This window comes from Mchenga conophoros, linkage group LG3, assembly GCF_057382185.1.
Source record: "Mchenga conophoros isolate Kocher_MC1m ecotype Shallow Benthic linkage group LG3, M_conophoros_male_GT1.1, whole genome shotgun sequence".
Lineage (NCBI taxonomy): Eukaryota > Metazoa > Chordata > Actinopteri > Cichliformes > Cichlidae > Mchenga > Mchenga conophoros.
The window spans coordinates 51556911-51581816 of record NC_140528.1 but is presented as its reverse complement, the minus strand read 5'-3'; the positions used below and the strand labels follow the sequence as shown (position 1 = coordinate 51581816).

General features: G+C 42.5%; 1 protein-coding gene across 1 annotated transcript; it reads left to right on the top strand.

Annotated features, from left to right (window-relative positions):
* The first annotated feature begins 372 nt into the window (after positions 1–372).
* LOC146579358 (uncharacterized) lies at positions 373–23847 on the top strand. Its single transcript, XM_085267946.1, has 6 exons — positions 373–573; positions 1223–1622; positions 3931–4191; positions 5588–6572; positions 14853–15139; positions 22418–23847. Exons 2-6 carry the CDS (start codon positions 1451–1453, stop codon positions 23140–23142), a joined length of 2430 nt encoding a protein of 809 aa, XP_085124072.1. The 5' UTR covers positions 373–573; positions 1223–1450; the 3' UTR covers positions 23143–23847.
* Positions 23848–24906: the final 1059 nt, after the last annotated feature.

Below are 24906 nucleotides of genomic sequence, written 5' to 3'. Positions count from 1 at the left end.
GTTTTTCCCGTTTCTTCCCACAGTAAATATAAACAACAATAGTATTCAGGATGAAAACCAAACATTGCATATATTTTTTATCATAACTCTGGTTTTACGTGGCCTATCAACACAATTTAAAAACTGGTATAAAGTCCACACTTTTTCCGTCAGTTGTTCCGTGTCTTTCAACATGTTGCACATCTGATGCACATTTAGATGTTAACGCTGTCTCTGTGCGATATAAAATAGTTTAGAGAAATAAAATACAGAAATAGTTTTAGAGTAGACAAAGAAACTTAGCTCTTCCAAGTGACCACAGTAGAGCTGAAGTGGAGGGGGCGGGGCCGACCAGGGTTTGGCCAGCTGGTTGTGAATGGCAGGAGAGAAGTGACGTATCAGGAAGTGAAATGCGAACAGAAGTAGATGGCGGGAGAGCGGAAATACGTTAAAACAGGCGAAAAACGACAAGCAGAGTGAAAGTAAACCTGTAAGGTGGAGGAAACGGACAGTGAGCGCAGTGTAACCGTGACAACGAGACACGAGGACGGATTTAAAGTGATCATAAAATCGTCTCCAGACGGTCGTCGATCGGTGAGTGGAACCGGATTCAGCTACAACAGCGATAAATACGCCTGTAGAGAGATGAAGAGTGCTAAAATACTGAGAAACGGCTCTCTGATGAGTGTTTGCAGGGATGTGGTTCAGCAAGATAAAGACACACGACTCAGTCAAATAAGCGTTAATGAACTCCACAGTCTGCTGCCTGACAACAAAAGAGCGTCTGTGGGGGTATGGGGAGTACCTGAAATAGAAAAAAGAAAAGAAAACAGGGAAAATAGTGCTGGTTTAAAACGCATATTACAGGGAGAAATGTAACGGCAACGGCTTGGCTGCTGTTATTAAGTTTTATGAGCAAAGTAAGATGTACAGTGGATAAATTAGCTATGAGGTTAGACCTCCCCACCACGGAGATGGTTTTGTTCTGAGATGCTGTAAGTATCAAAGCAGCTCAGATTACTTGTTTCTGTTTTATTGGATTAAATAAGAATGACAAAAGTTTCACTGTGAGGACGTGATTTAAAGATGACAGAACATATACATTGCACATATATCACATCATATCATGAGTGAAGCACTGTGATTTTTATCTTGGATGCAGTAATTTGCTAGAAGAATTTGTCAGGGAGAGCCACACAGGAAGTGTGTACCTGATTTCCCTGCTTTACTCCTGTCCGCACAGGTGACGATAATGGATCTGTTTGCCAAATGCCATTAAGCTGTGAAGAACGAGAGGTGCTGTGGGTGTGTGGCCATGGCTGCTGTTTGATGAAGTGGACTGAACTTAAAGGAGAGACACAAATTAAAGTACTGATCCCGTCACATTAGTGCGGATTTGGTACCAATACCACTGTCGGTATCGCTTCTATCAATGCTTGTATCGATCCGCCCAGCCTGAGTTGAAGCAGCGATGAGTTCAGCTCAGTATCTGAGAGAGTTCATCAAGGAGAGACTAACTGCTGTTTGTGAAGAAATCTTCTCAGAGGTTCAAAAAACCATCGTCCAGTATGAGGAGGAGATCAACCGTCAGCACAGACTGCTGGATATCAGCCGGAAACCCGACAGAAACTCACACATCATAGGTATGGACATGTTTTTAACTCTGTGCTGTTCAAGCTCAGATTCTTCAGCGTGACTGATTTTACTAGAAGAAGTTAAAGTGGGTATTTAGCAGTGCTGTGGGTCAGTGTCCAGTGACGGGCTATGTTGGACTGGTGCGGGTCCATGGTCACTGCTACATCCACCAATAAGAGACATCACTGTTTCTGTTTAGGGTAGGCTGGTTCTTTTCTATGATAATCATTAATAAAAGGCTTTAAAAAGTAAAATGAAATGGAATAAAACAAGCTTAATATCAGATTCAAGATCACTTTATTTGTCACGTACATAGTTGTACCAGTTTAACACACAGTGAAATGTGACCTGATACGCTCCTCAACTGTGCAAAATAGAGAGACAAAAAACAATATATACAGTAAGTAAGTAGATATATACAAAGAGGACATTACGTGTGATAAGTGAGTGAATTATGTACATTAAGTTAGAATAAAACAATCTGGAAATTTACAGTTCAAAATTTGGGAATGTACATTGTGTGAGTGGGGTGTTAAAGTGGCTTGTGCCGCAATGAAGTCAGAAGGATCAGGCATGAAATGGGAATATGTGAGTCCTTTCTCAGTTCGTTATGGTTGATTGGGGGGGGCTGAGTTAACACACAGATGGCCTGAGGGTAGAAGCTCCTCTTGAGCCTCTCTGTTCTTGTCCGCATGGTGCAGAACCTTCTGCCTGATTGCAGAAGCTGGAACAGTTTATTGCTGGAGCGGAACGACTCCTTCAGTATTTGAGCTGCTCTAGTCCTGCAGGGAGGGGAGAGCAGTCCTGCAGCAGCGTTCTGCTGTACGGATCACTCTCTGAAGAGCTTTTTGGTCCTTAATACAGCTGTTCCCATTACCATGATGTGATGTTCTGTGTGAGGATGCTCTACGCAGCGCCTGTATAGAAAGTCCTGAGGAGCCCCGGAGAGACCCCGGACTTCCTCAGTTGTCGTAGGTGGTACAGGCGCTGCCTAGCCTTTTTGGACTTGTGATTTTTGTAGACTGTAAGTAGAGCAGGGTGATATGACCAAAAACATTTATCACGATATACATTTGAAAATTTGCGATAACGATATAACTGACAATATAATTGACACTAGACAAAATACTTTACAACTCCACAACTTTATTAGTGCAAAAAAACCCATCAATGTATTTTCACTTGAACAAGCAGCTGTTTTTATGTGCATTAAAGTTATATAAAAACGTAACAGTGGAAATGCAAATTCCTTGCTGACAGTTTAACCAAAAGGCATTTCCAGTGAAATGGGCTGACATATTATGACCATAACCATGTATAATATCCACAAAACTTAAAAAGAGGTTATACACACACACACACACACACACACACAAAATGCAGCACAGTACGTATCACTCCGCGAGGCTCCTGCCTACGATAGCCGTAATACTCCAACAATCCATCAAGTGGTGCGGCTTCGTAGCTTAGCAAAGTCGCACTAAAACATTTGACAGATTTTCGAGTGCCGTGTACATAAAATCGTTTCGAGGTCAGTAAACACAACCAGAATTCATACATAAGGCACACGGGATTATAAGGGGCACTGTCGATTTTTAGAAAAATCAAAGGATTGATTTTAAGTGTGCTGTATTTTCCAAACAACATGGTAATAACGACGGCCCGCTAGCACGCTCTACCAAAAATAGTGGTTTGTTGTGTGTCTGACGGACGAAAGCTAAACCAGTTCCACACCAATGAAGTTGCAGCATTTTTACAAACCAGTTCTGGTTCATCCGTTTCATTCAACGATCCGCTTTCGCTCTTCTCATTTTCTTCTCATTCTGCGTCGCCACCATGTGCGTATGTAAACAAAGGCACTGCGCGTGCGCGTTTTACCATATTCTATCGCGATATGTCATTTTCCTATCGTTGCCCAAAATTACACCGGTATTACCGTGAACGGTATGATATAGCCCAGCCCTAACTGTAAGCATATTGTGCTCTAAAAATTTACACCAGATCATTTCAAATGTGGAAAACATTCCTGCAAAAAGCTGCAGTGCATCAAGGCATGTGAGGGTGCCACCAGGGAGCGCCTCAGCTGATGAAAATATTTTATATTTATGTAGTTTATTTAACACGATCAACATCTCACTGTGACACCAGTCACGCCACAATCTGAGCTCACTGTCTCTAAAACATTTGTGTGTAAATGATCACCATTTATTCAGGTTTTGATTCATGCTTTTGTAAAATAGTGTTGTGTGTGTGGTTTTTTTTTTTTGTATCAACACCTTCTCGATTATTGTTCCTGTGTTTCTTTGTTTTCTCAAGGCCTCCCACAACAGCATGACTGTGAGGAAGAGGAGGGTCTGGATGAGGAGCAGGTCTGTAACCAGCAGAGGAACTCCAGTCTGGACCAGGAGGACCCAGACCCTCCACAGATTAAAGAGGGACAGGAGGAGCTCTGCAGCAGTCAGGAGGGAGAGCAGCTTGGACTGAAGCAGACTGAAGGCATTATCGTCTGGACTGATGAAGAGCAGCTCAGACTGCTGGGGACCATCTGGAAACCTGAGATAAACTTGCACAGAAAGGGTATGTAAAACTGTGATGGGCTTAATGACAATGAATATGACTCACGTAGGATCCTAATCAGAGCTTAAAGTTATTTTTTTTGTCTTTTTAGAGGCACAGGAAGAATTGAAGGTCCAACTGTAATAAGCAACATGAAGTCATACTACTGCTTGCTCATCATCACCTCTCTCCTTAACCTAACTTCTGCTAACGTTTCGCATATCTGGCTTATTAACTGTAGTTACTACAACCCTGCACGCGGCCCTTGTTCCTGAAATAAATACCAGTCGATTTCTCGTTTCTACAGAAAAGCAAAGGGGCCAGTAGGAAAATAAGGAATGGGGGAGTCACATCCCTATATTTAACAATGATAATAACAAAACTTATTTGTATAGCGCCTTTCAAGAAACCCAGGGGCACGGTACAAAGGAGTTTAAATAAATCAATTTATAAACATACAAAAATGCTAGAGTTTGAAAGGCTTTGTTGAAGAGGTCAGTTTTACGTTTCTTAAGAGTCCAGTGATGAGGTTTTGCAAAACTAAGATGGGAGAGCGTTTCAGAGGGTCGGGGCTGCCACACAGAAGGCTCTGTCACTAGAGGTTAACGCGAGGGACAGAACGCAGATGCAAGGCAGAGCACCATAGTGTCTGAGACTGTGCGTTTGGCTTCAGCAGGTCGCACAGGTATTGAGGGTCGGGGCAGTGAAGGATTTTTGAGTGAGACTTTGGGGGCCACAAACAGGAGCACTGTTTTATTACTGTTTATATTGGGGGGGGTTAGATGGCATGTGATTGTGAGGGTAAGTTGTGTATCTTCAGCATAGAAATGGAAGCAGAGACCATGGTGGTGGGAAATCTGAGCAGGGGGTACATATAAGCCCCTTTTCCATTAATGCCTATTCAAATCGACTCTGCACGATACGCCACGACTCAACTCAAATTGATCGATTTTCCATTATAACCAAGTATGCGTGTGTGGTGAACCGTGCCAAGTCCAGCTGAGTAGGTGGTAATGAAGAAAGGGCATAGATGGTGAAAAGAAGAGGTCCATGCACAGACTCTTGAGGCGTGACAACTACAGCAGAGGTGGAGCAGACATCTTCCATGGTGACAAACTGTGTTGGTTTGCAGAGATGACACTGAAAGTAAAGTACCAGTGAGGTCAAGATAAGGTTAGCCTGTACTCTAACCTTCATGTTTCTGCCTTTTCTTCTCTAACAATGCCTCACCCACTCCTCTTCCTTTGTCTTTAACCAAGACACAGGCCTAAGAGTTAAGAGCAGAAGGTTACTGAGATTTAAAATGACACAGAAGTGACTACTATCAAGAGACAAGGGCTCAAATCAGAATATGTTCCTCAGATGTTTGGGTTGTTGTTGTTTTTTTTCTATCATTTCTCCCAATTTGTCTCTTCAGACCTCCGACACCAACACATTTGTGAGAAGGAAGTTCTCACAGACCAGCAGGTCTGTAACCAGGAGAAGAACTCCAGTCTGGACCAGGAGGATCCAGCGCCTTCACATATTAAAGAAGAACAGGAGGAACTCCGCAGCAGTCAGGAGGGAGAGCAGGTTGAACTGAAGCAAGAGACTGATATCTTCATGGTGACTCGATCTTATGAGGAAAGTGACCACAGTGAACCAGAGTCAAACAAAGAGCAGCTCCTTTTTCACAGCTCTCCTGAAGCAGAGAGCCAAGATCATGAAGAAAAGCATGTGGACTCAGAATCAAGTAAAAATGCAGAGCTGAAGAAGAGGAAACACAGTCAGAGCTTGGACAACACCACTGTGTCAGAGAGTCAAAGTAAATCTGACAAAGTGAAAAAGTATGTACAATGTGAAATCTGTGGGAAAACCTTACATACATCTAATCTGACTGCACATTTAAGAGTTCATACAGGTGAGAAACCACATTGTTGCACCACTTGTGGCAAAGGATTCATTCAGAAATCAAATTTGAAGCGTCATTTGAGAACACACACAGGTGAGAAGCCATTTACTTGTAGCACATGTGGGAAAAGTTTCGGTCTGAAACCAGAGTTGCAGCGCCATCTAAGAATTCACACAGGTGAAAGGCCACATTGTTGTAACACTTGTGGGAAAAGATTTACTGACCTGTCAGGGATCATAGCTCACAGGAGAGTCCACACAGGTGAGAAGCGGTATTCTTGTAGTACTTGTGGGAAAAGATTCATTCAGAAATCAGGAATGAAAACGCATGTAAGAAGTCACACAGGTGAGAAGCCGTATTCGTGTAGCACGTGTGGGAGAAAATTTAGTCATAAATCAACACTGCAAACTCACGTAAAACTTCACACGGGAGAGAAACCACATTCTTGTAGCATCTGTGGCAAAAGCTTTGTTCAAAAGCCACACTTAAGTAGGCACATGAAAATTCATACTACTTGAAGTTTCGTGCTTAGATAAGATAGCTGTGAGTAGTAGTAGTAGTCTGTTGGTCATAAAGCTCACACTGACCAGAAGTTTAATGACTGCAACACTTGAGTGAAGAAGTCAGTATTTTTTGTGTAGAGCAGAGCAGTAAAAATAAATGTTTTTTATTTAAGGATGATACATTAAGATTTCTGCATTTCAAAGCCTATCACAGCTGACGTAGGCTGATATGGGTATGCTCTGGACAGGTCAGCTCCTGAGCTAAAACATAGATGGTCAATTATTCACACCTATGGGCAATTTGGCAAGTAACTAATGCACCAGTTAATATAAAAAAGTATAAAATCAAACCCTTAAAAAACAGCAATAACAACAATATTCATAATAAAACAATCAGGTGTCACAATAAGATGCCTCTACAAAAACAGTTCCTGTCCACCACAAGACAGAGGGGCACATCACAGTCCTGATATTTCCGGGGTGTGTCACTCCTCTTGCTGTCCACCTCGAGACGGTGTATAAATAAGCGTTTGCCTTTAGTGCCTTTTTGGACGGCATCGTTGTCTGTGACAATGGGAACACAATCTTCTCAGCTCTTCTGCTGTGAGGAATGCCTGTCTCCATGCTGACACACCAGCTCCGCCACAAATTCTTTGTGTGCCATGGGCAGCACCTGCATGGCACTGATCGCCTCACGGTGCAAGATGAATGCTTTTCTTGTCTCAATCTCCAGGAAGTGTAAGAGCACAGTCCCGTACCTGCAGCAGTCTTGCTGTGGGTGGACTAATACTGAATGAACTGGTCTAGTATGTCAGCCCCTCTCACAGCCCAGTGTCCATCTGCATCCTCCACCTTTCTCTTCACCCTGGACATACAGGTGGATGGTGGTCAGCCCCTCTCACCTCCCACGTGTCCATCCACTTCACAATATCAAGTGGGTCATCTCTGATCCATCTCACAGATCCTAATTCGCATTTTTTTGTTGAGAGTATTTTCCCTCCCTCCCAGGCATTCCCTGTGTAGATACTACATGCACCACATCTTGTGCTGGTCAGATCCAGGAACATTTGGGACTGGTACAAAACAACTGTCCATGTAAACATGGCATCCTGTGCTAAGCAACAGCTGAAAAAGGTTCATCACCACATCATAAGGCATAAGACAGCATCACTTGCTTTTAAAGTCTTAACAGTGTATGTGATGAATCTAAAGGTTGATTCGGCCAATGTAAAACCTTTCATCCCTCATTTAGTTGGTTTGTCCGTCATGTATTGTGTCATGCCAGGCTTTGCTTTAGGTGCCACCATCCTTTCATCAACTGCCAGTTCCCTCCTCGGGTGTTAATAAGCTGGCTGCCACAGAGGATTTCATAATTTTTTACCACCTACTCAGGATCAGTGAGGTGGATGTTCCAAAATATGGCTCTGGACCTGTCTCTTGTCTATATGTCATTGATGGAAGGGGCACAGACAAGGCATGATTGTGTCTCCATGATTGTGTAGTCTTAGTCTTGGCAGCGATATGTAAATCCAGAGACCAAAAAGCTGATAGACATCTTCTGTTTCTACATCAGTCCATTTGTGTTCTTTGGCTAAAAACTGATTTTTTTTTCTATTTTTTGCAGCATTTTGGTTTGTGTCAGCACAGCTTGTGCTGAGCGTGTCAGTGGCGAAAAACAATAAAAACGGGTCTTTTAGACTACAGCATTCTCTCAGTTGTCACAGGAGTTACGTCCCGGGACCCCCGCAATAGGGGAAAAGTAGGAAATTGTGTCTTTATAGCAAAAATAATTAGAATTATAATCTAAAAAAAAAAAAGAGAGAGAATACCATATCACAGGTTTTGGCGGCATAAAGATACTTTTTATTTTATTTTTTTAGAATAATTATTGTATATTCAAAAATGTATTAATTATTTATAATTTGCAATAATTATTATTGTTGATTAATTATTATGTTTTAATTAATTTATCGGGTTTCTGCGCCCTCTTTACAGAGGCCCTCGTTCTCTCAAAAAATTAGATTTGAGTAAGAGTACAAACTCATTCTGATTTAAAAGCCAAGGAATAAAAATGGGTTTTTAGACGAGCTTTGAAAGTGTCCAATGTTGGGGAGGTCCTGATGTGGTGAATTGTTCAACCAATACTTTGTTTTTTTGCCCCCGATCACAAGGGCATGCGCCGTGCTTAGAAAACCCTCCCTATCAACACAATGTTAAAACTGGTAGTTTTTAGTCTTCACTGTCAACTCAAATTGAGACAGATTCAGTGAGACTGCATCTTGCTACTTCATAATTTTAATTCCGCGAGCTTGTTTGGAGGCACTGGTGTGTCTGTCGACTAAAGACATAACTTTACCTTTGCATTTAAAATTTAGTGACTAATATTTTTATTTTTCAGTGGCAAAGTATTCAAAATCTGTGGGTCTTTAACTCTAGCAGAGAGCAGACCAAATGTGTCTACATTTTGGTAACCTACAATTATTAATAACTCTCCTTGTGTTTACACCTTTACTGCTGAATTTCCAAATCATGTAACTGATTTAAGGCCAAGGCCATTTACACATCTAAAGTACAGTTTTAATAAGGAAAAATGTATTTAAAAAAAGCATATTATATTATATCCTTCCTAAATTTTACAGTAATGCTACTGTACTGGCTGATTCGGTTGCCACAGTGTGAAAGATGTGGAAAAAGAATCATAGCATTAAATTTAACTGGGCAGCCTTTACAGGCAGATGATAATTGTACAAGTCAAACAGTTCAATATTTGTACAATCTCTTGTTTCGGGCATTTTTCTAAAATGGGCTTCAAATTATAATTGATGAGTCCGTATTACTTCCCAGCATGTTAATTAATTAACATGTATTTTTTTCTGATCAATAATTATGGAAAAACTATCACATAATTGTCTTATGATTGATTGAGAAACACGTTGACAGTTTTTAATTTTTTTAATTGTTCAAAGACAGGAAATTATTTTGGAGTCACTGTGAGACACGAATCATGTGCCTGTTCAGTAAACCTTCAACCTTTTGAGTTTTTGCTGTTTTTAAATGATAATAGCAAACAATCAACTTGAACACTGCTGCTAAGAATGCAGATATGACTTAAAGCAGTTATATCCTCTCAGTATTGTTTATTCAGTTTATATTATTTATTTTATTATTGTATCAGGAAAATCCTGATCCTAGATTTGATGAAGGTTAAAGTTGTTTTGCTCTGATGGTTCATTGTTTAGTTCTGTTGTTTATTAGTGTTTATGTTGTCTTAAAGTTTAAATAAAAACTTGATTCAAACATCTTTTGAGTATTTTTTTTTTCTGAGATGAAACCTCTAATATGAACGCAGCACATCTTTCTTATTTAACATAAGTTTGTTTCTGATGTTTAATATAAATATAGAAAGTGATGTTTTGACTCTTTGGATAATCATGTCTCGGGGCATTGTACTTGGTATAAGCAGCACTGACTAACCAGGAATCCAGTGGTGGGAAGGGTCAATTAAAAGCCTGGAATGAGGTTTGCTCTATTTCTAAGTAACTCCCAAGTAACTGGTATCCTGATTAAATTACCTGGAAGAAATCGACTGGATGGCTGAACCACGGAAAATAGTGGAGGCTCTCTGATGATGGTTTCACTCATGTTTACAGCGCAGCTAATTAGAACACTAGATTTAGACTTTCTGAAGACATTTTTGTTATTTTGCAATAAGAAAGTTGCACCAATCTGAAATTATATGCAAATAACTTGGAGTGATTTAAAAGCTTTTCTTCTTTGGGAATGCGCTTGGACTCTAGAACAGGGGTGTCAAGCTCCAGTCCTCGAGGGCCGGGTTGCAGCAAGGGACAGATATAAGTTTCATGACACTGGCTTGTGCTTTCAGGTGCATGATGGATATAGGCATATCATATGGAGCTGCTATGAGCTGAAATGGTGTTTGCCCCCTTGCTGTTTTTTTTTTTTCTTTTAATTTTGTCACACTTAAATGTTTCAGATCATCAACTACATTTAAATAATAAAGATAACACAAGTAAACACTAAATGCAGTTTCTACATTAATGTGTTAATTATTGCTGCTTGACCCCACCCACCATTATAACATAAATTAACCTTGGTGTACCACATCTTTGGAAAGTTTAGTTCTATTTCTCTAGCTGCATCCAGGCCTGAATACTGCCACACTTGTTCTTAATCAAGAAATCACTTAAATAGGACCTGCTTGACAAAGACAAGTAGACCGTGAGATTCTTAAAAGCCACATGTCTCGCTGTGATCCAAGGAAATTCAGGAACAAATGAGAGCAAAGTAATTGGGGTCATGCTCATAAACCTTCCAATGTGGCTTAAGCACAAGAATTCTGCAAAGATGAGTAGACCAAGATTCTTCCACAGTGCTGTAAAAGACTCATTGACAGTTATCACAAACGCTTGATTGCAGTAGATGCCTTTAAGGGTGGCCCAACCACTTATTAGGTTTAGGAGGCAATCACTTTTTTCACACAGGGCATGCAGGTTTGGATAACTAACAGGTTTGCTAACATGTCCAGAACTGAAGTGTTCTAGTTTTTATTTGAGTATGAATTTATTTCAACAGTCTGAAAGAAATTCTTTCTAAACAAAATTTGTTCCATTTAATTTAAAGTTTACCCCAATATGTAGCAATGTTTTATAATAAAGTTTTAGTGTAGCTGCCCTTTAGTGAGAAACAAGAAGATTGTGTTTGTGACGTGGTTATTGATGTGGTCTTGCTGCACAAAGGCTCTGGTTCAAACTTCACGCTCAGCTGGAGCCTCTCTGTAGAGTTTACCTTCTCCCACAGTTTAAAAAGATGTGCTAAATACCTTAACTAAAAAACGTACCACAGACATTAACATGAGGAAACAGTTCTATTGAAAACTGATCCACAGATTGTCTGAGATCCCCAAGGTAACATTTTGGTAAGAGCTATGAAGTGCTGATCACATAGAGCTGCTGTACCATTATCGAAAGCTGAGCCAAGGAAACATGTTTCTACAAAAGACTAAAGCTACAACATTTAATAACAGCTGCTGCTAATCCAACATGGTTTACAATCCTACTGTTACTGTTAATTAGACACAAAAACACCCGAGGTAACTATGATGTATTTACTACCATGCCTTTTTTTTTTTTTTTTTTGGCCTGTCCCGTTTGGCTCTTTTGCCATCAGAATTGTTGTCTAAAGGCAAAGAAAGATGCCCAACGGATTTACTTTACCAAACTGACCATCCCAGCCTTGCCGTAATGGTCCATTTGATTCACCTTTTATTGTTTATTTTATTTTCACTTGCTGAATACGGGACAGACTTGACTGGGGGAAAGAAGGGGAGAAAGAAAGAGGGAAAGAGAAACAGCTGAGAAGAGGGACGGGGGAGAAGGGCAAAAGACAAAAACCAACAGAATGGGCAGAAAAAAAAATGCATATATCGATCACCTGGATCACCTGCTGAGAAAGAAAAAAGAAAGCAAGCAGAAGAGAACAAGAGTAATAGAATAAACAACATCACAATGATATATGGGAATATGACAGTAAATACTAAATATTAAACATTATTGTGCAGCACATAAGATCAACAGAACACAGTGTGCTTTGAGGTAGGAGCCAAAAAGGGTGTAGTTTGTGGGTGTGATCACCCGTGTGTACACCTGTGAGCATGGACGCGCTTGTTTTTAAAAGGTTCCTTCATGTAATAATCTGCTAGAGGGTGTGGGGGGGCCACAGCCCCGTCCTCCAGGGCATGAAGCAGGTATGGAGGAGATCAAAACTCCAGACATCCAGAGGCCCCCAGAACACAAGAGACCAAGGAAGACCAACAGAGGGGCAGCCGAGCCACTGTCCCAGAAAGAGCTGAGGAGAGTCCCAGATGAGGGCTCACTCAGCAGCCGCGGAGCAGAAGCCAGGGGGAGTTGCAGTGACGCGCCCGTGAGCTCCGCCGGCAGCCAGCCGTGCCTGAGTGACCGAGCCCCAGGCCGAGAGGCCGGGGGCACCCCACCTCCGAAGTGGCCCGAGCGAGCCCCAGGCTCCAGGCCCCGATAAGCGGCCATCAAGGAGTGAGCCGGTGTGTACCTGGACGCCCACCCCCGGACACAAAGAACCACCAACGCACCGATGTCTGAGGGAGTCCGCCACTGGCAGGGGAAGTGGTGGTAGGGGGAGATAGGCCTCCAAACCTTGGAGGGCCTGAGGTGTCCCCAGAGAGGTGGCGTCTGATACCCAACCTGACATATAGACACAGACATACAGGCACACACAGACACAAACATCCATTCCCACCCTCATGCTCTCATATGCACTCACTCCACACTCAACCAACGTGGAGACAGACATAAAGAGACGCTGTACACACGATCACACTCCCCAAGCGTACTCTACAAACCGGGTCTAGGTACCCTTGCCCCTGGAGGGGGGAATTGCACCCAGACCCAGGTGGTGTTACCCTTTTCCCTGCGGTGGGGAGAGGCAGACCGCACCGACTCCGCAGCAGCAGGGAGGCCCCACCCTCCAGACCGCAGTCGGACGGCCAACTCCTCCTCCTAGTCCTAGCCCCCCTGCTCCAGCAGGTCGCAGAGAATGGGGGTGAGAGAAGACTCCAAACCTCCCTCCACCCGCTCATTGTAGTGTTGATGCATGTGTGTTCTAAGGTGCATTTAAAACCCAGGAGGGCATGGAGCTACCTGCCAGAGAGCAGCAGGTAAGCGCATGGTCCCTCCTGCTGGCCCTCAATGTCTACGTGTATTTAAAATTGAGAGGTGGGCAACGATGCCAGGGGTGAGGTGTACACCCTGATGGTAATTTGGATTCCATGTATCGTGCCCACCCCCAAGATCCTATATGTATGTGTAATGAGAGTGTGACTAATGTGAATGTCTAAGTTGTGGGATAAAATTGAGGCAGAGGCAGCCAGAAGGGGACCGGGGGGGTAGCCTCCTCTGCACCCTGGTGACATACCCCCACTCCAAGGCCCTGCATGTGTGGGTCCTGCACTATGATGTATTTACTACCATGCCATATGCCAGTCAGGGGTATCTGGAGCTCTCAAGTGCTTGCCGTGAAATTGAGTCTGGATTTCGTGAAAACAAGGAAATTGAATTTGATGACCCCGCCCCCCCGCTCCTCATTCCTCATCGGGTCGTCTGCTTGTCTTCACCTCTGTTTCTCCTGCTTAACCTCCCCTGCTCATCATTTAGCTCTGGGGGTTCCTTGGAGATGCCGTAAAGCTCCACCTGCTTCCCCGCCAGCAAAATTGCTTCCTAAGCTGCAAGTGTGATATCTCCATTTTTCCATGGATACACAGTCTTTAGCCTCAGTGCTGCTGTCCTGCGCGCTGAGGCACAGCTGTTTAGCTCACCAGCTTCTTCTTCCCGGAGAAAGCAGCACTAATGTTGCAGATTAGAAACTGAAACTGTCTGATGCTTTAAAGTGCAACAACTTAGAAAAACAAAGTTCATGTTCATGAACATCCTTTGTTGCCCAAACCCTCAAAATACTGAACAAAATCTTTTTTGTTCAAAACAGCTCCCTGATGAAATATGATTCTTAGTTGCTCAATCATGTTTAATTTCGGTACTAAGGAAATGTTAATTTCAGCATCTTAGCTTAGCTTAATTTAGTAACACAATCTTTACTTTCACATCACTGAAGAGAGGTCACAAAACAAAACTGGATTATCAATTCTTGTTCTGTTGTACAATGCCACACAGTTTGTTTTCCTTGTATACTGTCTGTGCTGCTGTGTGCTGTGCTGCACTCACGCAGAGATAAGAGTACATGTACAGTTATCCCACTGACACAGAGAGGAGAAAAATAGAAAGAACAATCTAAGCCTTGGATTAAAACAAACATAATTATGTAAATGAATAGTGTTCAAGTAAAAAATAAGACTGTTATCATATATGCTTTGATAAATGAATCACGATAGAGTTGCTTTATCGAAATGTTTTTGTTATCATACAAAGAATTTGTGGACAAATACAAAATATTCATACAACTAGAAGTATCAACTGAGGTTTTTAATGCTGCACCTAAACGTGTCCTCATAATGTTACCAAAGTCAGCAGGAGGACCTGTGATCCATACTGTATCAATAACAAGTTGAAGGAACTGTTTTTCAGCATGTTGCACATTCGTACGAACCTGTTTATCCTGTTTTCTGTGATATGAATAAAGTTTTGCAGGAGAAAAAACATTCCTCACGTGACTGGAGAAAACCACTGCAGAGCAGGGGAGGAGCCAAGAGCGGGGTGCACAGACATGGCTGCTGTTTGACGAAGCGGATCGAAATTAAAGGCGAGACACAAACCGTCACGTCAGTGTGGATCTGATCCCAACGTCTGTATCGCTTCATCGATGCTTGTATCGATCCGTCCAGCCTCAGCGGAAGCAGCGATGAGTTCAGCTCAGTATCTGAGAGAGTTCATCAAGGAGAGACTAACTGCTGTTTGTGAAGAAATCTTCTCAGAGGTTCAAAAAACCATCGTCCAGTATGAGGAGGAGATCAACCGTCAGCACAGACTGCTGGATATCAGCCGGAAACCCGACAGAAACTCACACATCACAGGTATGGACATGTTTTTATCTCTGTGCTGTTCAAGCTCAGATTCTTCAGTGTGACTGACTTTACTAGAAGAAGTTAAACTGGGTGTTCCAGGTTTACTGTTGTTTGTCAGCATTTCGACAAAACTCCGGACGAAAATTGGAGTTTAAAAAGACCCGTGTTCAGACGTAAACACTACGACATAAATAGTCAGTAAGATTAAAAAATATAATGCTAATAATCAAATAACAGGATTTCAGTTGTTGGCCAGTATAGCCACCAGCTCAGCCTGTAGATTAGTGAGTTAGAACTAAGAAACTATTCGCTGTTATTTATTTATTTATACTTACTGACTAAATTCAAACAGACCTGAGTTTACTTCAAAGGCTGAGCAGATGTAGGACAATTCAGTGTTTCCACAAACATGAAGAGATGTTTGTGGAAACACTGCAGGCAGACATGTGACCAAAGGCCATGATGTTACTGTAGAGACAGACTGACCCGCCTGTCAGGTCAAATGTGCAGTTAGTTTGTAGTAAAAGACTAACTATGATTAATCATTTCCCTAACAATCACTGCACCCCCACTCAAGTTTAGATAGTCAGTGCACTGGTTTACACGCTGACACACCTGAGTGACAAACCGTCTGTCAATTAAATCATCACGTTATTCATGATGAAAATGGAAACCATTCTGCTTCCCTGAGAATCTTTTTTGTTGTGTTTACATTGTCAGGCTGATTGTATGCACATCACCACTTTAACATCCTGTAAATTGCATCTGTCTGTTGATTCTGTTAAATGAGTTGTGTTATTGTTGGGATCCATGTGAGCAGCTGGTGAACTGATGGAAGCACATTTTCTTATTTTATGCAATTTTATGTACCTGCCTGTCAAGCTGACTGACCAACACAGTGTAACTTACAGAAGGTGAAGGCATCCATTCAAACGGGTCAGAGGCATATCAAGAAAACCATTACATGGGAACTACATTACAGAATTACACAATTACAAGTCTGATCACCAGGGTTCATTACATATATTTACCTTTGATCAAGACATTGTTTTTGTAACACTGCATGTAGATTATATTAACACAGACATATTTTGTATGAACGGCTGTTTGCAACTTGTTGTATTGGCAAATTCAGTGAAACCACTGAAAGGCATTGCAGCTCCATTTAAAGACACTTATCAGCACCAAGTGCTCTAAACTTACTATGACAGGTATGCTGCATGCTGAAATAAAGATAATTTACATACCAGCCTACTGGGAAAAAATCATTCCACTGTGGTGCGTTTATAAACTTTTGGTCAACGTGGTTGCTGCTAAGTGTCAATCATTCCCACCTCTTGAACTACAACCATTTTCTTCTGCTTATCCAGGACCGAGTTGCAGGACAGCAGCTTAAGCAAGGAAGTCTGTACCTCCCTCTTCCCAGCTAACAACGTAGCTGAGAGATATAATCTCTTCAGCATGTCTTGAACCTGGGTATCTTTTCTGGTGACATGGTTGAAAAACCTTTTCTGGGAGCCCAGGAGTCACCTAAGAGCTTTTCAGGTGCCTGAACTTCCTCAACTGGCAATTTCAATGTGGGGCAGTATTGACTCTACTATCAGCTTCTTACCTTATCTCTAACGAGGGGTCTGGTCAGTCTAGACCCTTTTGCTTTTGGTATCTTTCAGCTTCATTCACTAGCTCAGGCTCCTTCACCACTTGATAGCTGAGGATTGTGTCAGACCACCGCCTGACACACATTGGCTCTAACTCATAGGCCAAAGGTGTCAAACTCCAGGCCTCGAGGGCTGCTGTCCTGCTTGTTTTCCTACTAACTGGTAAATGGCCTGTATTTGTATTTGTATAGCGCTTTTCTAGTCCTTAGAAAAGCGCTTTACACAACCAGTCATCCACCCATTCACACACACATTCACACACTGGTGATGGCAAGCTACATTGTAGCCACAGCCACCCTGGGGTGCACTGACAGAGGCGAGGCTGCTGGACACTGGCACCACCGGGCCCTCTGACCACCAGTAGGCAACGGGTGAAGTGTCTTGCCCAAGGACACAACGACCGAGACTGTCCAAGCTGGGGCTCGAACCAGCAACCTTCCGATTACAAGGCGAACTCCCAACTCTTGAGCCACGATCGCCCCTTGAAGCTTCTTAATGTCAAAGCACACCTGATCCAGGTAATTGGCAGCAGGTAGGGCCAGGATATCTCAAAAACAAGCAGGATGCTGGCCCTCCAGAACTGGAGTTTGACACCCCTGCCCTAGGAGATGGGACTACAGGAGTGAGCCCATCTATCTTCTTCGGGCTCTAACTAGCTAGGGTATGGCAGGTTTGGCAAACTCCAGGCCTCGAGAGCTGATGTCCTGCAGGTTTTAGATAACACCCTGGGTCAACACACCTGAATCAAATGATTAGTTCATTACTGGGCTTCTGGAGAACTTCAAGAAATATTGGAAAGGTAGTTTAGCCGTTTAAATCAGCTGTGATGGATGAAGGACACATCTAAAACCTGCAGGACACCGGCCCTCGAGGCCTGGAATTTGCCACCCCTTTATCACGATATATATTTGAAAATTTGCAATAACGATATAACTGACAATATAATTGATGCGAGACAAAATACAGAATACAACTTCACAACTTTACTAGCGCAAAAAAACCCATCAATTTATTTTCACTTAAACAAGCAGCTGTTTTTTTGTGTGCATTAAAGCTCACTGCACACTGGATTATAAGGTGCACTGTCGATTTTTGAGAAAATTTAAGGCTTTTACGAGCACCTTATAGTCCCATAAATATGGTAATAACAATGGCCTTTTTGCATGTTCTACCAAAAAATTGTGCTTTGGTGGCTATCTGATAGACAAACACCAAACTAGTTCCACACCACTGAAGTTGCACCATTTTTACAAACCAATTCATCCATTTCACTCAACGATCCACTTTCCCCCTTCTCATCTTCCCTTGCCGCCATGCTTTTCCGGCCATGTGCGTATGAAGTCAAAGGCGCTCCACATGCGCGTTTTACCCATATTCTATATAACATTGTACCGGTATTACTGTGAACGGTATAATATGGCCCAGCCCTACTCCCTACCCAGGTCTGGTTCCAGGGAGCATGTTTCTGCTATTGATTGTGTATACAAATGTTTTTGTTCACACTATATTTTAATATATTTAAATAATGCAAACACTTAAAAAACTCATAGGTGATAGTTTTTACCTCCCCAGTCAACTCAAACACTGTGTCTGGCATTTATGTAGTTTATCGAGTTTAGGCTATCAGGTCACTGTTTACCTCATAATGCTGATTGTGGACATTTCCAACTATTTACTTTGGAGGAGATTATAAAACTTTGTAAAAGGAGTAAATGAGTCAGGGAACACTTGGACACTTGGTGATTGAACTCTCTGTGATGTGAGAATGTAATTAAACTGTTTATTGGAGGGAAAGTTGCATGTTGAAAATTCCTAATTGCAACAATATCATAAATAAATAAGCATGTTCATGCACCTTTGTGTGTGTTATACCCTTGACTAAAGTTCAGGCGATGAGGTTTGAGGTGTAGATGAGAGACAAAAGAGACCAGTGGTGGAGGAGGCATGTGAAGAACAGAAGGAGAAAGAAATAATGGGAGATACATATGGAGTGTCCAAATTCATGGGCTGCGTCCTTCTGAGGCCGCAATTGTAGGCCGTTTACGTCACAGTGACGCGACAAAGGCTGTCCAACTTTGTAGACTGTTCCGAATGCAGCCGACAAATGCGTCCTCCTTTTCCCCGAATTTGAAGGATGGTACGGGTGTGTCCTTCGTGGCCCACCATATCCCAGAATTCATAGCGCAGCCCAGCCAAGTTTTAATATTTCTCTTAATGCTCTTTTTGGGTCACAAATAAACTTTTAACATATTTTCAGCTGTGATTGTTGCTGTGTAAACTTCAAATATCTGCTTGGTTTATCAAGATATCACATATTTGCAGAAGTGCTCCGACGTTTTCAGAGACGTCTGTTATCCACCAGCTCGATAGTTAGCCGGGAGCTTGATGGTCAATAGAGCCGGCGAGAATAGCAAATTCACGGCACATCATTTCACTACCCAGGTTAATCATGATATATATGTCACTTAGATAACCTAAAAAAGGGTGGGAGTGCCTACTGGGGTCAGCGGGGGAGCTGGCCCCAGGGAGGGGTTACCTGCCCCTCCCTTCCTTCCCTCCCCATCTCCAGCTGCCTCCCTCTTCCCGCTCCTCCACAACCACCCACACATGTAGGGCCTTGGAGTGGGGGTATGTCACCAGGGTGCAGAGGAGGCTAACCCCCCCCCCCCGTCCCCTTCTGGCTGCCTCTGCCTCAATTTTATCCCACAACTTAGACATTCACATTATTCACACTCTCATTACACATACATATAGGATCTTGGGGGTGGGCACAATCACGGAGTCCAAATCACCATCAGGGTGTATACCTCACCCCTGACGTCGTTGCCCACCTCTCAATTTTAAATACACTTAGTCATTGAGGGTTAGCAGGAGGGACTATGCGCTTACCTGCTGCTCCTTGGCAGGTAGCTCCATGCCCTCCTGGGTTTTAATTGCACCTTAGAACACATATGCATCAACACTACAATGAGCGGGTGGAGGGAGGTTTGGAGTCTTCTCCCACCCCCATTCTCTGCGGCCTGCTGGAGCGGGAGGGCTAGTAGGAGGAGTTGGCCGTCCGACTGCGGTCTGGGGTGTGGGGCCTCCCTGCTGCTGCGGAGTCGGGGTGGTCTGCCTCTCCCCACCGCAGGGAAAAGGGTAACACCACCTGGGTCTGGGTGCAATTCCCCCCTCCAGGGGCAAGGGTACCTAGACCCGGTTTGTAGAGTACGCTTGGGGAGTGTGATTGTGTGTACAGCGTCTCTTTATGTCTGTCTCCACGTTGGTTGAGTGTGGAGTGAGTGCATATGAGAGCATGAGGGTGGGAATGGATGTTTGTATATGTGTGTGCCTGTATGTCTGTGTCTATATGTCAGGTTGGGTATCAGACGCCACCTCTCTGGGGACACCTCAGGCCCTCCAAGGTTTGGAGGCCTATCTCCACCCACCACCACTTCCCCTGCCGGTGGCGGACTCCCTCAGGTGTCGGTGTGTTGGTGGTTCTTTGTGTCTGGGGGTGGGCGTCCGGGTACACACTGGCTCACTCCTTGGCGGCCGCTTGTCGGGGCCTGGGGCCTGGGGCTCGCTCGGGCCCCTTTGGAGGTGGGGTGCCCCCGGCCTCTCGGCCTAGGGCTCGGTCACTCAGGCGCAGCTGGGGGCCGGCGGAGCTCACGGGCGCGTCACTGCAACTCCCCCTGACTTCTGCTCCGCGGCTGCTGGGCGAGCCCTCATCTGGGACTCTCCTCAGCTCTTACTGGGACAGTGGCGCGGCTGCCCCTCTGTTGGTCTTCCATGGTCTCTTGTGTTCTGGGGGCCTCTGGATGTCTGGAGTTTTGATCTCCTCCATACCCGCTTCACACCCTGGAGGACGGGGCTGTGGCCCCCCCACACTCCCTAGCAGATCATTACATGGAGAAACCTTTGGAATGCAAGCATGCTGATCCACACAGGTATGCACACATGGGTATTCACAGACGCGGACTAAAGCTTTCTTGGCTGCTGCCTCAAAGCACACTGTGCGCTGTCTATCTTGCGTGCTGCACAATATCGTTTATTACTTAGTAAATACTGATATCTATGACTAGCTAGTTTATTGTGATGGTGCTTTGTTTTCTCTATTATTATGTTGCTCTTTGTTGTTTGCTGTCTCCTCTGTTTGTTTTTGTTTGTTTGTTTGTTTGTTTGTTTTTTCTCCATACAGGTGACCCAGGAGTTTTTTTTTTTTTTTTTTGTCTCTCTTCCCCCCCTTCTCACCGTCTCTTCTCCCCTTTGGTTTTCTTTCTTCCTCTCCCCCTCTCTCTCATTCATTCCCCCTGTCCTATTTATTAAAAAAAAAAAAAAAAAAAGATAACCTAAAAATGTTATTGGTTGGCTTTTTTCAGTTTTATTTGTTCGTGAGTAAATCGGTTTGGCTGAGATTAAAGTTATTAGATTAGATTAGTTAAAATAAAACTTCCCTTGGGTGGGTTCCTCCTTGGTTTTCACACAGCTGAATAAATGTCTAAGCTGTATTTAGGAATTTAAAATGTTTATCAGATATGTCCTTAGAGAACTTTCAGGAATCAGGAACATTCTAATAAGAGGTTTGTTAGGGTAGAAACAGTTAAGTGTTCCACCTCCTTTAGGTTAAGATGAGCAATTGGGGGGTGCTCAGGTCATTGCATCAGCACCTCACCGTATAACCCTGACTTCAGCAAATATAAGAAAAAATTTTGGTAATTTTTTTCATCATCTCCGTAACTTTCCTCCTTGATCCTTTGCTTATACTGAGGCTACTGGCTTGTGACTGGCTCTGGCTATTTTAGCTTCAGCCACTTTCAGCAACCTTGTTACCTTCTTTAACAGGTTCATGTTTAAGTTTCTGATAAGGGTTGTTAGAAACGTTTTCATGGCAGTCAACCTGCAGTTTACTTTGACGTTTTTGTTCACAGTGAGGAGCTTTGACATTAACAAAATGTGGTAACTGTAAATTTTACCAATCGAGACATCACTGTTTCAGTTTGCGATCGTAGGTAGCTTTGTTCTTTTCCACAAAGGCTTTTTTGTTCAAACATGCTTGATATCACGTAGCACATACCATCGTTTCACAGTGTCGTAGCCTTTAGCAAGTCTACTTATATGGTCACAACATTATGCTCATAATCAAAATCCCTGAATGCGATTTTCACTTTGAGCTTCACTGTTGAGCTCTATTGTGACGGTGGTTATTAACTTTCCCTGTTCAGACAGTCTTTCTGCTTCCTGACACCAAAACCCAACATAAATGCTGCAAATATGACAAGAGCAGTGTCAGCAGAACCCTATTAAGCTTGTATATTCACAAATTTATATATTTATATACTAATATATATAAGCTATGTGCTCTTTATTTCTGATGTGACATTTACACATTTGAGCCCTGAAACTTTTAATTTTAAGCATTGAAAATATGTATATATTTTCTGCTCATCAGTACCTGTAAATCCCCCCCCCCCCCCCCTAGCATCTGAGGGTGCCACCGGGGTGCCTCGTGTGATGAAAATATTATACATTCATATATTTCTTGAGCATGACTGGGACCTTACTGTGGCACCAGTTATGCTGAGCTTTGTAGTTTTTGTATAATTACATGAGTGACCTTGTTTGTTTGTTTTTTTTCTGTTTGTTTTAGTTCCTGAAGACCTCCCACAACTACACGACTGTGTGGAAAATGAGAGTGTGGATGAGCAGCAGGTCTGTAACCAGGAGATGAACTCCAGTTTAATCTTTTTCCAGATTAAAGAGGAACAGGAGGACCCAGAGCCTCCACAGATTAAAGAGGAACAGGAGGAACTGTGCAGCAGTCAGGAGGGAGAGCAGCTTGGACTGAAGCAGGAGGCTGATACCTTCATGGTGACTCTAACTTATGAGCAAAGTGACCACAGTGAACCAGAACCAAACAGTGAGCAGTACCTTCCTCTCAGCTCTCCTGAAGCAGAGCTGGAGAAGAGAACAGATCATGGTAAAAGTCTAGACGACACTCTTGTGTCAGACAGTCAGAGTAAAACTCATACAAGGAAAAATTCTGTGCAATGCAACACCTGTGGAAAAATGTTTCCCTATAGATCCCATCTGATTACACATCTGAGAGTTCACACAGGTGAGAAGCTGTATTCTTGTACCGTTTGTGGGAAAAGATTTGGTCAGAAATCTGATTTGGAACGTCATGTAAGAATTCACACGGGGGAGAAACCGTATTCTTGTGCTATTTGTGGTAAAAAATTCAGAGAGAAGTCGGGTATGGAGCGACATGTGAGAATTCACACAGGTGAGAAACCGCATTGTTGTAGCATCTGTGGGAAAAGATTCATTCAGATGATACAATTAAAGAAACACATGAAAATTCACACTGGTTAAGGTTTCATGTGGGACAGCTGTGAGTCATAGCAGCGTGTTGGTGGTAGAGCTCACACTGACCAGAAGTCAAATTACTGCGACACCTGAGTGAAAAGCCATTCTCAAAGTGAAGGGAGAAGCTCACTTAAAAAAACAACAACCCAGAAACATTGTAATTCTTTATCAATCAAAACACAAGAGTGATTTATTTGTTGAGACTTTTATTCGTAAAACAGAAGCAACAAAGGTTGTTGGTTATAAATTGATAATGCTGCCCATTCATACTTAGCATTAAGGCTAAAGTGTGACTCAGCTGCCACTGGGACACAAACGTCAGTAAAAGAGCAGTACGTTCTGAGTAAACTAATCATGTTCTATGTTGGTTGTAATTCACTTTTTATTTGAATAAATGTATTTTTATAAATATGCAACTTGACCTGCTCCTAAATAATGTAAAGCTGCATTTCTGTTGTTATTACTGCAGCCCACATGCAGTACCATCATGGCCCACCAGGAAGCACTGTTAAAATTGTTTCAGGGAAAACCTGACATTCTTACATTTCATGAAGGTTCTAGTTCAGTATGCTCCTGTTCTTTTATTTTATTGTTTATTGGAGTTAATTATCCTTTCTCAAAGTTTAAATAAATATTTCATCAAAACTTCTTTTGAGTATTTTTTTTCTGTGGTATCTCTAGAAAATGCTTTCCCTGCTCTGGATTTCAGATAAATACGGCCCGGTGTATTATAGTTTCTGTTTGCCTTTCCATCCTTTAACAAGATGCACGAGTTGTAGCTGCAGTAACAAATTTTTTTCTGAGTTTTCTCATTGCTTTTTGCTCATCAAATCAGTCATTATTTGTATTTTATTAGATTTTATGTCATTATGTGGTACAGAAAAATACTCAAATTCAGATTCCTGGTGCCAAAATTATATATATATGTAAATAACCCTGAATGCCTTTCCTTGCACCTTATTTTGGCACTCATTGCTGTTTTCTACTACCAACTTCCTGTTCGGGTGTAGAAGCTTTTATTTTGATGGGACGAGTTCCTGTAAAACTGTTTTGGCGCAGTTTTCAGCAGCAGTTGCGGGAGTTTTGAAATGTGATGGCTTAACGGAGCCTATGGAGATTTCTTTTGTCATTAGCAGCCCCCTTGATAGAGGCACAAGGTATGGTTATGATATAAATAAGGACACGTTTAGATGTTTTTGTGACTGTCGCTACATTTGTTAAATGTTACGTTGAAACGAACTTCATGTTATTTTTTTATTTTTATTTTTTTCTCTTTTTTGTATTTTCTCTTTTTAAGGAGAAGGATGTACATCAAAAGGTCTGCTCCACAGGGCCATACTGAGGTCCCGCACCCACCCTCAAATCCCATGGGAAATTTTCCAGTGTTTAATTGACTCAGCTCTTAAATACAGTTTGTTTAAAAAAAAAACAAAAAACAAGAGTTTAGAAGAGCATTCATTCATTCCGTATTTCCTAATTGTGCTCGGCCAAGAATATTTTAATAAAAAAGTGTAGCTCTGTCAGGAACTTTAGACCAGCTACACAAGCTAAACGTTAACATCAATGATGATGTTAAGTCATGTAGTTATAACTAATACCACGGTTGTCATTTTTTCTATGTGCCACCAGCACATTTATCACAAGCAAAGAGTAATGCTGAGGCTAATTGGTCACAGATTTTGATAGGCACTCTTGTCACTTATCCATGGCAATCTATCTGGTAGTTGTTGAAAATTTACTCAGACTATAGGGGGGAAAGTCAGTAGATCA